The sequence below is a fragment of the Rhinopithecus roxellana genome, chromosome 10 (assembly GCF_007565055.1).
Source record: "Rhinopithecus roxellana isolate Shanxi Qingling chromosome 10, ASM756505v1, whole genome shotgun sequence".
NCBI lineage: Eukaryota > Metazoa > Chordata > Mammalia > Primates > Cercopithecidae > Rhinopithecus > Rhinopithecus roxellana.
Genome location: NC_044558.1, coordinates 70654650 through 70672007, shown reverse-complemented (window position 1 = coordinate 70672007; position 17358 = coordinate 70654650). Strand labels below are relative to the sequence as shown.

General features: G+C 36.1%; 1 protein-coding gene across 1 annotated transcript in view; it reads right to left on the bottom strand.

Moving 5' to 3' along the window:
• The window catches only part of ADAMTS20 (ADAM metallopeptidase with thrombospondin type 1 motif 20), a 218081-nt gene that overhangs the window by 141797 nt on the left and 58926 nt on the right, over positions 1-17358 (bottom strand). Inside the window, exons 5-7 of the mRNA XM_010382396.2 lie at positions 13117-13200; positions 12454-12578; positions 10700-10740 (exon numbers count right to left, since the gene is read on the bottom strand). Coding sequence (XP_010380698.2) covers positions 10700-10740; positions 12454-12578; positions 13117-13200 — 250 coding nt within the window. The remainder of the gene's footprint in view (positions 1-10699; positions 10741-12453; positions 12579-13116; positions 13201-17358) is intronic.

Sequence of the window (17358 nt, the reverse complement as noted above, 5' to 3'; positions counted from 1 at the left end):
CCTTCAAAAGACTCCTAGATCTGATAAATCAGTAGAGTCTCAGGTTTCCAAATCAGCATACACAAATCAGTATCACTGCTATGCACCAAAAACAACCAAGCAGAGAATCAAATCAAGAACTCAAACCCTTTACAACAGCTGCAAAAAATAAAATAAAATACCTAGGAATACACTTAACCAAGGAGGTGGAAAATCACAAAAAGGAGAACTGTAAAACACTGCTGAAAGAAAACATAGATGAATAATAAATGAAACAAACAGATACATCCCATGCTCATGGACTGGAAAAATCAATATCATTGAAAATGACCATATTGCCAAGAAATCTACAGATTCAATGCATTTCTATCAAAATATCAATATCAGTTTTCAAAGAATTATAAAACAACAATTATAAAATTCATATAGAACCAAACAGGAGCCCAATAGCTAAGGCAATCCTAAGCAAAAAGAATAAACCTGGAAGCAACACATACACAACTTCAAACTATACTACAAGGGTATAGTAACCAAAATGGTGTGGTACTGGTATAAAAGCAGACACTAGACCAATGGAACAGAATAGAAAACCCACAAATAAAGCCAAATACTTACAACTAATTGATTTTTGACAAAGCATACAAAAACATAAATTGGAGAAAGAATACCCTATTTAATAAATGATGGTGGGAAAGTTGGATAGCCACATGTAGAAGAATGAAACTGGATCCCTATCTTTCACTTTATACAAAAATCAACTCAAGATGGATTAAATACTTAAATCTAAGATTTGAACCCATAAAAATTCAAGAAGAAAACCAAGGAAAAACTCTTCTGGACATTGGCCTAGGCAAAGATTTATGACTAAGAACCGAAAAGCAAATGCAACAAAAACAAAAATAAATACTGAACCTGATTAAATTAAAAAGCTTCTGCAAAGCAAAAGAGATAATCATCAGAGTGAAAAGACAATGCAAAGTGGGAGAAAATATTTACAAACAATGCATGCGACAAAGGACTAATATCAAGAATCTACAAGAAACTCAAGCAAATCCGCAAGAAAACAAATAATCCCATTAAAAAGTGAGCAAAGGACATGAGCAGATATTTCTCAAAGCAGATATACAATTGGCCAACAAATATATGAAAAAATGCTCAACATTACTGATCATCAGGAAAATGCAAATTAAAACTACAATGAGATACGATCTTACCCCAACCAGAAAGGCCATTATTTATAAAGTCGAACAACAACAGATATTGGCATACCATTGATATTGGCATACCACTGGCAACAACAGATATTGTACACCATGGATATTGATTGGCAACAACAGATATTGTACACCACTACTCAGACACAAACAAACTATGAAATAGTGTCTTTTGTAGCAATTTGGATGGAACTGGAGGCATTATTGTAAGTGAAGTTACTCAAGAATCAAAAACCAAATACTGCATGTTCTCACGTATAAGTGGAAGCTAAGCTATGGGTATACAAAGGCATACAGAGTGGTACAATGGACACTGGAAGCTCAGAAGAGGGAAGGGTGTGAGGGTGGGAGGGGGGTGAGGAGTGAAAAGCTGAGTGAAAAACTGCCTATTAGGTACAATGTACACTACTCAAGTGATGGGTGCACTAAAATCTTAAGACTTTACCACGATATAATTGATCCATGTAACCAAAAACCACTTGCACCTCTGAAGCTATTGAAATAAAATAATTAATAAATTAAAAAATTAAAGTCTAGCAAAAGTTGTACATGACACATTGACAGAAAATAATTATTGAATGACATTTTAAAAGTCTTACTTAAACAGACAGATAAATGTTTTGAGAACTTAACATGCTGATTCTAAAACTTCCATAGATGAACAAAAGTCCAAAAATAGCCAAAATATTCTTGAAGAAAATAAGCTGATGGTATATACCCCACTGATTAATATTTATTATAGAAGTATAAAAATGAAAATATTACGGAACTGATGCATGGATAAATAGCAAGTATGGTCCCATAAAATTGTGGCATGATGTTGCAGACTCAAGTACATACTGAAATTTTATAAATGACATTGCAGATTCTCAGAAAAAGAGAGGAATTATTTAATGTATAGTTTGGAAAATTGGTTAGTCAAATAAAAAAAGATTATGAATGTAATTTCACAGTGAACTTCAAAGCAATTGTTTATTTTGAGGGTTAGAAGAAGGGTTTTTTTGTTTCTGTGTTGTTTTTTAAATAAGGTACAACTGATTTTTAAGAGTGGTTTAATTTGGGGGGTTGAGAGAGTGAAGGAAAGATGTTAAAAAGTAATGTTTAGATGAAAACAAAAGGGATGAATGTGGTTATAGAGCTCAGGTTTAACAAGGAAAATTTTTGGCTTTTTTTTAACCTATGTGTTATATGGTTAACCATCAAGGGATATAACAAGTTATTCCAGCTTTTCCAAATACTAATTATATTGGTTTTAAGAAGTCTCCATAATCACAGGTGGCATTTTCCCTTTATCTGTGGGAGTAGATGATGCAACCCACACAGTGACTTCGAACTTCTTTGATAGAATTTCCACTGCCTTGTTGAATTTCTCAGTGTATTGCATATCTTGCCAAATGTGAAATAATGAGTTCAGGAAAACTTCAACACTGCACATCATTTTGCATGAATAATACCCATTAGAGGTAAGAAGACTGACATGTTTTGTAGCATTTCCAGGTAAATAAAAATTTTATTGGCATTCACCATTTACTAGCTTTGTACAATATTATAAAGGTAGAAGCAAAATAGCAGCACATTGTGCTGGGCTTATAAGGATTGCTTTAACACCATTACGTTAAATAAACAATGTGCATAGTGTATTGGAAGTGCCAATGCTTGCAAATTTACAATACTTAAATATACTTAACATTCTAATGTATTAAAAGTATAAAGAAAAAAACTAAACAAGCATTAATAGCGATACTATGAAATCTCCAATAATTGTTTTGACTGTTGCCTTTGGCTCTGTAGTGCAACTTTTCTAAATTGTAATTACTATATTGTATTGCTTTGTGTTTCTTATTTGTTATACATAACTTCAGAGCTAAGTACCAGTACACCAAGTACTGCAATCACCTTTCATTTACTGTACATGCAAAGTAACAGCATACAATTTTGGTGATTAACAATATTCTTTTTTTCTTTAATAAAGGATATTTATTTGAATTTTTAAAAGGAATAAAACTAAATCTCTACTTAATACAATATCAAAAAAAATTACCGCGATGGATTAGAGATTTAAATGTTAAAGGACAAATTTTAAAATATTTACAAGAAAACAGGATAATATGTTTAGACCTTGAGTTACACAATGGTTTCTTAAAGAAGACACAGAAGGCAGAGCAAGATGGCCGAATAGGAACAGCTCCAGTCTCCAACTCCCAGCGTGAGCGACACAGAAGACCGGTGATTTCTGCATTTTCAACTGAGGTACTGGGGTCATCTCACTAGGGAGTGCCAGACAATCGGTGCTGGTCAGCTGCTGCAGCCCGACCAGCGAGAGCTGAAGCAGTGCGAGGCATCGCCTCACCTGGGAAGTGCAAGGGGGAAGGGAATCCCTTTTCCTAGCCAGGGGAACTGAGACACACAACACCTGGAAAATCGGGTGACTCCCACCCCAATACTGCGCTTTAAGCAAACGGGCACACCAGGAGAATATATCCCACACCTGGCCGGGAGGGTCCCACGCCCATGGAGCCTCCCTCATTGATAACACAGCAGTCTGTGATCTAACCGCAAGGCAGCAGCGAGGCTGGGGGAGGGGCGCCCGCCATTGCTGAGGCTTAAGAAGGTAAACAAAGCCCCTGGGAAGCTCGAACTGGGTGGAGCTCACAGCAGCTCAAGGAAACCTGCCTGTCTCTATAGACTCCACCTCTAGGGACAGGGCACAGTTAACAACAACAACAACAACAAAAGCAGCAGGAACCTCTGCAGACACAAACGACTCTGTCTGACAGCTTTGAAGAGAGCAGTGGATCTCCCAACACGGAGGTTGAGATCTGAGAACGGACAGACTGCCTGCTCAAGTGGGTCCCTGACCCCTGAGTAGCCTAACTGGGAGACATCCCCCACTAGGGGCAGTCTGACACCCTACACCTCACAGGGTGGAGTACACCCCTGAGAGGAAGCTTCCAAAGTAAGAATCAGACAGGTACACTCGCTGTTCAGCAATATTCTATCTTCTGCAACCTCTGCTGCTGATACCCAGGCAAACAGGGTCTGGAGTGGACCTCAAGCAATCTCCAACAGACCTACAGCTGAGGGTCCTGCTTGTTAGAAGGAAAACTATCAAACAGGAAGGACACCTATACCAAAACCCCATCAGTACGTCACCATCATCAAAGACCAGAGGCAGATAAAACCACAAAGATGGGGAAAAAGCAGGGCAGAAAAGCTGGAAATTCAAAAAATAAGAGCGCATTTCCCCTGAAAAGGAGTGCAGCCCATCGCCAGCAACGGATCAAAGCTGGTCAGAGAATGACTTTGATGAGATGAGAGAAGAAGGCTTCAGTCCATCAAACTTCTCAGAGCTAAAGGAGGAATTACGTAGCCAGCGCAAAGAAACTAAAAATCTTGAAAAAAGAGTGGAAGAATTGACAGCTAGACTAATTAATGCAGAGAAGGTCATAAACAAAATGACAGAGATGAAAACCATGACACGAGAAATACGTGACAAATGCACAAGCTTCAGTAACTGACTCGATCAACTGGAAGAAAGAGTATCAGCGATTGAGGATCAAATGAATGAAATGAAGCGAGAAGAGAAACCAAAAGAAAAAAGAAGAAAAAGAAATGAACAAAGCCTGCAAGAAGTATGGGATTATGTAAAAAGACCAAATCTATGTCTGATTGGGGTGCCTGAAAGTGAGGGAAAAAATGGAACCAAGTTGGAAAACACTCTTCAGGATATCATCCAGGAGAACTTCCCCAACCTAGTAGGGCAGGCCAACATTCAAATTCAAGAAATACAGAGAACGCCACAAAGATACTCCTCAAGAAAAGCAACTCCAAGGCACATAATTGCCAGATTCACCAAAGTTGAAATGAAGGAAAGAATCTTAAGGGCAGCCAGAGAGAAAGGTCGGGTTACCCACAAAGGGAAGCCCATCAGACTAACAGCAGAGCTCTCGGCAGAAATTCTACAAGCCAGAAGAGAGTGGGGGCCAATATTCAACATTCTTAAGGAAAAGAATTTTAAACCCAGAATTTCATATCCAGCCAAACTAAGTTTCATAAGTGAAGGAGAAATAAAATCCTTTATAGATAAGCAAATGCTTAGAGATTTTGTCACTACCAGGCCTGCCTTACAAGAGACCCTGAAGGAAGCACTAAACATGGAAAGGAACAACCAGTACCAGCCATTGCAAAAACATGCCAAAATGTAAAGGCCATCGAGGCTAGGAAGAAACTGCATCAACTAACGAGCAAAATAACCAGCTAATATCATAATGGCAGGATCAAGGTCACAATAACAATATTAACCTTAAATGTCAATGGACTAAATGCTCCAATTAAAAGACACAGACTGGCAAACTGGATAAAGAGTCAAGACCCATCAGTCTCCTGTATTCAGGAGACCCATCTCACGTGCAGAGACATACATAGGCTCAAAATAAAGGGATGGAGGAAGATCTACCAAGCAAATGGAGAACAAAAAAAAGCAGGGGTTGCAATCCTAGTCTCTGATAAAACAGACTTTAAACCATCAAAGATCAAAAGAGACAAAGAAGGCCATTACATAATGGTAAAGGGATCAATTCAACAGGAAGAGCTAACCATCCTAAATATATATGCACCCAATACAGGAGCACCCAGATTCATAAAGCAAGTCCTTAGAGACTTACAAAGAGACTTAGACTCCCATACAATAATAATGGGAGACTTCAACACTCCACTCTCAACATTAGACAGATCAACGAGACAGAAAGTTAACAAGGATATCCAGGAATTGAACCCATCTCTGCACCAAGCGGACCTAATAGACATCTATAGAACTCTCCACCCCAAATCAACAGAATATACATTCTTCTCAGCACCACATCGCACTTATTCCAAAATTGACCACATAATTGGAAGTAAAGCACTCCTCAGCAAATGTACAAGAACAGAAATTATAACCAACTGTCTCTCAGACCACAGTGTCATCAAACTAGAACTCAGGACTAAGAAATGCAATCAAAACCACTCAACTACATGGAAAATGAACAACCTGCTCCTGAATGACTACTGGGTACATAATGAAATGAAGGCAGAAATAAAGATGTTCTTTGAAACCAATGAGATCAAAGATACAACATACAGAATCTCTGGGACACATTTAAAGCAGTGTGTAGACGGAAATTTATAGCACTAAATGCCCACAAGAGAAAGCTGGAAAGATCTAAAATGGACACTCTAACCTCACAATTAAAAGAACTAGAGAGGCAAGAGCAAACACATTCAAAAGCTAGCAGAAGGCAAGAAATAACTAAGATGAGAGCAGAACTGAAGGAGATAGAGACACAAAAAACCCTCCAAAAAATCAATGAATCCAGGAGTTGGTTTTTTGAAAAGATCAACAAAATTGACAGACCACTAGCAAGACTAATAAAGAAGAAAAGAGAGAGGAATCAAATGGATGCAATAAAAAATGATAAAGGGGATATCACCACCGACCCCACAGAAATACAAACTACCATCAGAGAATACTATAAACACCTCTACGCAAATCAACTAGAAAATCTAGAAGAAATGGATAATTTCCTGGACACTTACACTCTCCCAAGACTAAACCCGGAAGAATTTGAAACCCTGAATAGACCAATAGCAGGCTCTGAAATCCAGGCAATAATTAATAGCCTACCAACTAAAAAAAGTCCAGGACCAGATGGATTCACAGTTGAATTCTACCAGAGGTACAAGGAGAAGCTGGTACCATTCCTTCTGAAACTATTCCAATCAATTGAAAAAGAGGGAATCCTCCCTAACTCATTTTACGAGGCCAACATCATCCTGATACCAAAGCCTGGCAGAGACACAACAAAAAAAGAGAAGTTTAGACCAATATCCCTGATGAACATCGATGCAAAAATCCTCAATAAAATACTGGCAAACCGGATTCAGCAGCACATCAAAAAGCTTATCCACCATGATCAAGTGGGCTTCATCCCTGGGATGCAAGGCTGGTTCAACATTCGCAAATCAATAAACGTAATCCAGCATATAAACAGAACCAAAGACAAGAACCACATGATTATCTCAATAGATGCAGAAAAGGCTTTTGACAAAATTCAACAGCCCTTCATGCTAAAAACGCTCAATAAATTCGGTATTGATGGAACGTACCTCAAAATAATAAGAGCTATTTATGACAAACCCACAGCCAATATCATACTGAATGGGCAAAAACTGGAACAATTCCCTTTGAAAACTGGCACAAGACAGGGATGCCCTCTCTCACCACTCCTATTCAACATAGTGTTGGAAGTTCTGGCTAGGGCAATCAGGCAAGAGAAAGAAATCAAGGGTATTCAGTTCGGAAAAGAAGAAGTCAAATTGTCCCTGTTTGCAGATGACATGTTTGTATATTTAGAAAACCCCATTGTCTCAGCCCAAAATCTCCTTAAGCTGATAAGCAACTTCAGCAAAGTCTCAGGATACAAAATTAATGTGCAAAAATCACAAGCATTCTTATACACAAATAACAGAGAGCCAAATCATGAGTGAACTCCCATTCACAATTGCTTCAAAGAGAATAAAATACCTAGGAATCCAACTTACAAGGGATGTAAAGGACCTCTTCAAGGAGAACTACAAACCACTGCTCAGTGAAATCAAAGAGGACACAAACAAATGGAAGAACATACCATGCTCATGGACAGGAAGAATCAATATCGTGAAAATGGCCATACTGCCCAAGGTTATTTATAGATTCAATGCCATCCCCATCAAGCTACCAATGACTTTCTTCACAGAATTGGAAAAAACTGCTTTAAACTTTATATGGAACCAAAAAAGAGCCCGCATTGCCAAGACAATCCTAAGTAAAAAGGACAAAGCTGGAGGCGTCACGCTACCTGACTTCAAACTATTCTACAGGGCTACAGTAACCAAAACAGCATGGTACTGATACCAAAACAGAGCTATAGACCAATGGAAAAGAACAGAGTCGTCAGAAATAATACCACACATCTACAGCCATCTGATCTTTGACAAACCTGAGAGAAACACGAAATGGGGAAAGGATTCCCTATTTAATAAATGGTGCTGGGAAAATTGGCTAGCCATAACTAGAAAGCTGAAACTGGATCCTTTCCTTACTCCTTATACGAAAATTAATTCAAGATGGATTAGAGACTTAAATGTTAGATCTAATACCATAAAAATCCTAGAAGAAAACCTAGGTAGTACAATTCAGGAAATAGGCATGGGCAAGGACTTCATGTCTAAAACACCAAAAGCAATGGCAGCAAAAGCCAAAATTGACAAATGGGATCTAATTAAACTAAAGAGCTTCTGCACAGCAAAAGAAACTACCATCAGAGTGAACAGGCAACCTACAGAATGGGAGAGAATTTTTGCAATGTACTCATCTGACAAAGGGCTAATATCCAGAATCTACAAAGAACTCAAACAAATTTACAAGAAAAAAACAAACAACCCCATCAAAAAGTGGGCAAAGGATATGAACAGACATTTCTCAAAAGAAGACATTCATACAGCCAACAGACACATGAAAAAATGCTCATCATCACTCGCCATCAGAGAAATGCAAATCAAAACCACAATGAGATACCATCTCACACCAGTTAGAATGGCAATCATTAAAAAATCAGGAAACAACAGGTGTTGGAGAGGATGTGGAGAAATAGGAACACTTTTACACTGTTGGTGGGATTGTAAACTAGTTCAACCATTATGGAAAACAGTATGGCAATTCCTCAAGGATCTAGACTAGATGTACCATATGACCCAGCCATCCCACTACTGGGTATATGCCCAAAGGATTATAAATCATGCTGCTATAAAGACACGTGCACACGTATGTTTATTGCGGCACTATTCACAATAGCAAAGACTTGGAATCAACCCAAATGTCCATCTGTGACAGACTGGATTAAGAAAATGTGGCACATATACACCATGGAATACTATGCAGCCATAAAAAAGGATGAGTTTGCGTCCTTTTGTAGGGACATGGATGCAGCTGGAAACCATCATTCTTAGCAAACTATCACAAGAAGAGAAAACCAAACACCGCATGTTCTCACTCATAGGTGGGGACTGAACAATGAGATCACTTGGACTCGGGAAGGGGAACATCACACATCGGGGCCTATCATGGGGCGGGGGGGAGGTGGGAGGGATTGCATTGGGAGTTATACCTGATATAAATAATGAATTGATGGGTGCTGACGGGGTTGATGGGTGCAGCACACCAACATGGCACAAGTATACATATGTAACAACCTGCACATTATGCACATGTACCCTAGAACTTAAAGTATAATAATAATAAAAAAATTTAAAAAAAAAGAAGAAACAAAAAAGCTAACGCTAAAAGAGTAGGTTTATAAATTCAGCTACATTTTATATTTTCACACATAAAAGAATGAAAACAAAACAACAAACTGCTAAAAGGTATTTGTAATACGTATAAACCAAAAAGGGTTTGGTGTCAGGAAGTTATAAAGAATACCTGAAAAGCAGTTAAGAAAGCAACAAATACCACACCACAAATATAGGCAATGTTTCTTTCATTTATTTCATTCCTTACAGAAAAAGAAATACAAATATATGAAAAGATGCTTGAATTCATTAGCAATCAGTGAAATGAAAATTCTAATGGTAATAAAATATATTACATTTAGACCAAAAAAAAGAGAAATCTGAAGATACCCAGTGTTTATAAAGATATAATCAAAAGGAATGTTTATTGATAAATGTATAAATTGGTATAACCACTTTAGAAAATAATTTGTTATATCTTATAAATGTGAATATTAGCTCACTTAGTGGCACAGGCATCTTAATACTAGGGATATACCCTAGCTCTTCCAGTGAAGTTCATGACACAAGAAAGTAGAATCAGCGCAAATACACACTAATATGATATAGATATATAAACTGTAGATGAAATATTATATAACAGTGAAAATGCATGAACTTCGACTACAGAATTCAAAAATAGGCAAAGTAATTTTTGTTTAGGAACACATATATATGTAATAAAAGCAAATACTTTTTGTTTAGGAGCATATATGTATGTAATAAAACTATTTTTCAAGAGACAGAAGGAATTGGTAAATACAAAATTCATGCTATTGGCTACCTCACGGGGAACAGCAGAGAGATGGAAAATGACTGAGCATAGACCACGCACTACTAGTGGCAAAGTTCTAACTTAAATCTAATGGTGAATTCATGGCTATTCATTTTATTATTTCCCTTTAAACTGGCATATAGGTGATTATGTATTATTTCTCATGCACAGCATTTGATATTTAGTAATTTGCATATAAATGTTAGTTCTTATTATTTTGTAAAATTTACAGCAGCAGAAATGAAATAAGTGACAAGTGTAATAATTTATCAAGATAATTTTAATCAAAATCACTAAAATGGAAAATGGAAAAAAGCCTAAACATTATTTTAAATAATTCAATAAACAATTACATAAGCTAAACTTAATTGACAAAATAACTTACCTAATATGTTACATTTCTCTTTAGATGAACAAATGTCTTCCCTTAAAATAAAAGATTTATTTTGAAGCATTTTTGGAAAATATTTTTACAACAAGCCAAAATAAAAACAAAGAAGCTTTAACTATGACATGACTACTATCGCAAGCTAACTTCTAAAATCTAGTTCATATTAACCTCTCAAAAAGTCTAAACCTAGAGTAATACACCATTTGTCCACATCAATAAGCAATACGTACTATATAATGAGTGTTGTAAATAGTCGAATCATTAACCAAGATCAGTGAAAAACTTTCTATTTTTAAAGTCTCTGCTTTTAACTTACACAGTATATGTAATATAATTTACCCTCATGATGATTCAATGTCATCATGAGCTTCAGTTATCATTCTCAAATAATGGTGTTCTCAGATGTTATCAAGTTGCTTAGTTTTTTTGCTTCTGCGTTACTTAGTCCATGGCCATTCAATTTGACGGTCCTTGTGTCTCCTTTCTAATCACCTCTTTCTCATAGCCCTTTCCTCCTCCCATAGTTAATCTGCTATCTCCAATCTCTCCTGCTTGGCTTCTAACTACAATCCAAGGAAGAACGATGGACTATATATAATATAATACTATGTATAAAATTAAATCAATTCTGCTTTGGTTTTGAAAAGAGATTAAAGTACAGTCATGCACTGCATAACATGTTTCAGTCAACAATAGACTGCATATATGACATCGGTCCTATAAGATCATAATACCATATTTACACTGTACCTTTTCTATGTTTAGATAGGTTTAGATACACAAATGCTTACCATTGTGTTACAAATTCCTGTAGTATTCAGTACAGTAACATGCTGTACAGGTTTGTAGCCTAGGACCACTAGGCTATACCATATTGCCTAGGTGTCTAATAGGCTAAACCATCCAGGTTTGCATAAGTACACTCTATTATGCTTGCATAAAGACTAAATCACCTAATGATGCATTTCTTGGAATGTGCCCCATCATTAAGCAACACATAACTGTACATGAACTACATGTTAGCTATTTTACATAGGCTAAAGCTTTTCGTTTTAGAATTCCAGAAAGCTGAGATTTATTTGAGTTTGATGCCTAAATAAAGGATTTCTTTGGTTAGTCAAACAAATATCAAACCTAGGATTTATATATTCTGGTAGTATCACTGTTGCTGAAACAAACGTGTGAATTAACAATGTATAGTATTCCTTGTAAAATGAATAATAGTTTTATAATAGCAGAAGCTGTTTTTCATATAAATAGGTAGGTTTGAGAATAACCCTAGCAAAGGTAGCCTGGCAATTAAGGCAGGCATTAAGCATCAAAACAAGGAACAGATAAATAGATTTTTAAAAGCAAAGGGAGTCCAAAAAGTGGACAAACGAAAGAAGAAAGTTGTTCTTCTTTCCAAGCAACTGAAATACCAAGAAGGGAATGAACAAAACCTGCTCTCAGTTCCATAACTATGTTAATTTCTTAATTCTCTCATTCTGTCACTAATATCGTTAGGAAATTGTTTTGTTTAGATCAGACCATTACTCAGCAACCTGACATTGCTAATTTCCTAGAGAACTAACTAGTATTCTGGTTTGAAAGAACAAAAGAATGTTTTTATTTGATAGTTTCTTTTGTAGTACAAATTCTCATAGAACACTTCTGTGTATTATTAACAAAGAATTATGAAGAAGTATCAGTCATGCAGGAGGGAAGAATAAAGGATTGTATGGGAAAGATTATTTCTATAATCATACCTAGTGATAAGAATAGCAGCGTCATGGTGGGAAGGGTGAACATCATCAACGTCATTCTGAGTTTGTTGCCATGAACAAAAGTTATTTAATGTGGCAGCACCATCAAAATTAATGACTGGCCCTTCCTATGCAAAATAAGCAAAGCAATACTGTATCAAAATATTAATGTCCTCTTTTCCTTCCAAGTTTATCAGCATCTGCACAATTTATCAAATAGCATTCTCACAGGCAAATGAAGGAGTGACAGCATCTCTTCTTCATATATTAACTACAACATATTTTAGCAATATCTAAAACGTGATCAAAACTGAATCTAATTAGATCTTCTTAATATAACCATCCAATATTTGGGAAAAACTTTTAAAAACTACTATATTTTAAATCCTCTGACATTAGGATTATAAAAATGAATACTAAGGTTTTTAATCTTTTATTTTTGACTTGTTTATTCATTTTTGTTACTTCCTTTGCTCAGTTAAACACTGCTGTCATTCTACTTTATTTCCATCACAACACAAAAGGATAATCTCATTCGTTTTCAAATCAAGTCTTTAAAGCAAACTTTAAAAATATCTCATTTCTAATAAGAATTCCATAATCTCTATGTATTGTCACTAAAAACTTACTACAACTAAGGTTACTAATTTTAGACCTGTTTCTTACCTCCTCGTGGTGAATCATAACTAATTTTACCACTACTATGTGTATAAAACTTCCAATACTGGGATCTTTGTAGATTGTTGCAACCTGCATGTAAAAAAATGTAGGATTAGTTGTTTAAAACGAATATTTCTTCTCAAAAGTAAGTTGAAATCAGTCACAGAGTATCAGTTCTCCAATTGCACTGCACATAGGAATCTTGGAATCTCTTAGAGTGCTTTAACAAATCCTCATGTTCAGACCACGTCCCTTACCAAATAAATCAGAATCTGCAGGATTGAGACCCAGCATCTTAAAGATTCTCAAAATTTGAGTATCTTACTTGCTACTGAGACTGATCCATGGATCAGCAGCATCCACATAACCTAGAGCTGATATGAAACAGAATCTCAGGCCCTACCCTGGATTAATGATTCACAGTCTGCACTTTAACAAGATCTCAAGTGTTCTGAACACACGTTAGCCTTTGGAACTGCTGTTATGGATGATTCAGCAAGAAATTCACTTCATTCTGTGTCATAATCCACAATTGACATGACTACAATACTCCATAAAAATATGTAAGTTTTACCTATTCTTTTCTGATAGTTCACCTAATCTTTCAGCCACAGTTGTATATTTCCAACTCCAAATATGATTATTATTTTTAAAGTTTAGCATTACCAGAATCCACAGAGACAGATCCATCTAGAATCATATAAACAGCCCTAGAAGAGGTCATGAGTCGCAACCTGGTCCTCAGTTTTCCAGGACTGGAGAATGTTAGGCACTCTGGATGGGCTCTGCATGGCCTCACTGATGATTCATGATCAAGGTGCCATCCCATTCGCTAATTCATATCCTCTCCTTGTAGCCATTATGGAGGTTGCCACTGCAGTAGGAGCATCTTTCATGGCCAATGCCACTGCCTGGTACTTAATTAGAGACATACCCCACTCTGGATCTGGGCTACCTGTGCAATGAAAACTGCTTCTAAACCCTAGATCACCTTCTTGTTGGCCACTGCCTAAGTCAAAGCAGCAATTGCTCCAGGGTGTGCTACTTCCCTCATTTGTTTAATAAATAAATGTTCAGTATCTACTCCTTGCTTTGTTGGCTACAGAAGCAGATATAGGGAAGAGAACAAAGGCCCTGACCTTGTGGAGCTTACAGTTTGTTAGAAGTATCACTACCAGAGCCCTCACTCTGTCAGTCAAAGCTGCTTCACCACAACATATAACATGACTGCTGTCAATGCCTCTTGTACCAAATGGACTACTACCAGAACTAGAGCCAAAAGCATCTTTAGAGCTGCTGACACTGTAGGGTCAGCATGAGCATAAATACATAGTCCAGCATCTGTACTACTGTTATGGCTGTGCAGTCTCTATTATTTACAGGTTTGTCATCTGAACCTATAGTGATGACTTTGGCTCTGGTAGTAGCATGTTTTGGCAAGAGTGGAGGTAGCCCCAGCGAGGTTGACAGTAAGTTAAGACAGGGATGGTCAGCTGATTGGCAAATTCAAGCAGGTCTGTTAGCAATGCAGTATTTCTCACTTTAAAATAGGAGCTGTGAATTTACGGTTGAATTTATAAATATTCATTTTACATGCAATGTTTTAAAATACATCTACCATGGGGGGAAAAAAGCACACCTGTAATTATGATTTTGGAGTTAGGCTTGATCCTGTGAGTTTAAAAATGGATGCTTTTCTAAGCCAAACTACAAGGTAAAAGATACACCTCAAAGGTATTTATAAAAGCTCTTTTTCCCCTATAAATGAGAAACAGCTATGAAGACTTCTGTGTCTCAGAATAATATGCATATCCAGTAGTCCAAGAAAAAAGAGAGTATGCACTATGAGGTGTCTACATGGCTAACTACTATATCCATTGTCCCAAGTATTTTGACTATGAATGAAAATCTGGATGTTATAGTATCAGCTATAAAATACATAACCACAAAAATATTTCCAGTTTTGGAAGGAAACAGATGCTGCACGTTTATTTAAAAGTGATAAATCTGCAAGCTAGAATTTGGAAAAAATGTCCCAATATTCTGACAGTATAATTTAAAATATATTACTACAGCAAAATATCCTTAAATGTAACACTAGGGAAAAGATAATGCAAACTATTGCTATGCAAGGTGGATAGTGGCTATAAAATATAGTTATTTAAGGCAAACAGACACAGGTTCCAATTCTAACAGCCATTTGATAAAACCTACTTCTAGGCTACTATAAGGATTAAATGAGGTGGTATGCAAATAGTATTTAGATTAGGGCCAGGATCATAGGGATCAATCACAGTGGCTATTACTCTTATTGCTACTTATAAAGCTTTTTCAGAAGAAAAGGCATAATACAGCTATAGATATAGATATTCATAATATTAGTTCTAGTACATGCATTTCAAGTTAATTATCACAGTATGTCTAAATTGGAAGCAAAGTATCCAAAAGCATGATTGTTTTATTATCTCTTTTAGTGCTTACTGAGTATCTACTGCCCATCAAACCCTGTGTTGCTTACTAAATATACAGAGCTAAACAAGGCATAATCTCTGCCCTTAATTCACAGTCCTCTGGGAGTAAAAGATACGAAAACAGACAGTTTGATTTACATAATTTTTACTTCCCCCAAAGAAAGTCCTGGAGATGGTATTTTGCTTTTACACTAAAATAGTATATTTCATTAAATAATTAAGAATGTCATCATGCTCATTTTTTCTAATTGTATCTCTTATTATTTTACTGACCTTTATAATTTAAGTGCTCATGTAGAATATATGTATACCTTTAACTATATTTAGATGCTTGAAGATACTGTTTTCAATAAAGCTAAATTGTGATTCAAGCAACGAATAGCCACAAGGCCCATTTGGTACTCAGAGAATTTTTGAAGCAGTATGTACAATGCACTTCCCTCATTCCTAAAACCACCACCCCAAATTAGACTGCCTTGATGATAGAATCCTATGTTTGCTATAAATAATAAATGAGTAAATATTAAATGATACATAAAATATTTATTCAATGTTTATTGTGTGCCAGATGTGTTCAAGTTTAAATGTATTAATTCATTTAATTATCACAACAAATCTTATGAGATAGGAGCTACTATAGTGTCCATTTTACAGATAAGAACAGTAAGATACAGAGAAATTAAGTAAGACACTGAAGATCCGGCAGCTGGTAGCAAAGAGAATCCAATTTTCATTCTGTACTGTACAGTCTGGCTTTAGAGCACTGACTACTTTATCTGATCTTTATTCAGCATTCCGAACCAATTAGCTCTTGGTAAAAACATTTCAAGACATTTCAAAACCCTGCTGCAACACATCCCCTGGCCACTGGTATTGTCCTGTTATGGTTACTTGCCCATGGCCTCAGAGAATCCCTAGCCAGTCAGCAGACCTGGGCTTTAGTTCCAGCTCTATTAGTAGCTACAAGCTAGTTGTTCATCCCTGAAAAATGGGTTTATCCTTTTTTTTTTTTTTTTTTGTCTTAATGTCCATAATATCCATGTGGAGGCACTGGGTACCCTTGGGTCACAATGCCCTTGCATATTGGATTAATATTAACCAGGTGCTGCTGGGGAAGAGTTGTGAAAGACATTTGTTTTAAAGAACTTAAAATCATTCCACAGTTTGAAAAATGAGCTAAAATAATTAGATATCTTCATGGAATCTTGAATAGGCTAACACACACACACACACAGATATATATTAAATCTGTGACACAGAGATATTATATACAGCATTTCATGCAACTATATGACCACAGTCCTTAGCTCCCCACTGCCCCCCATGGAGCATATCACAGGACTAATATTCCATTCCATAGACTACAGTTTAGGAAACACCAGACCAGATTTCTAATGTATCATCCTATTCTAAAAGCCATTTAATATTTTTAATATATTACCTTAATCACTACATTTTAGAGTGCCATGTATTAGAATTTTTATTGATCTACTTAAAATGTATTTAATCTTTTATTATTTAAATGTTAGTTTTCTTCACATAAGTAGTTCTTACTTCTTTATAGGTTTCATAAAATAGTAAATATTATTATTTCATGGATATTTAATGAAAGGTGAAGAAGAAATGGTATGAATTGTATTGTTGAAATCTTTAAGAAAATTCTAGGCAAAATATAGTTCATACAAAGCGTGAAACAAATTGCTATCACCATTAACTTACCAACCATTTTGAAAATAATTTCTAGATAGAGCTTTAGCAAACATTCATAAATGGTATG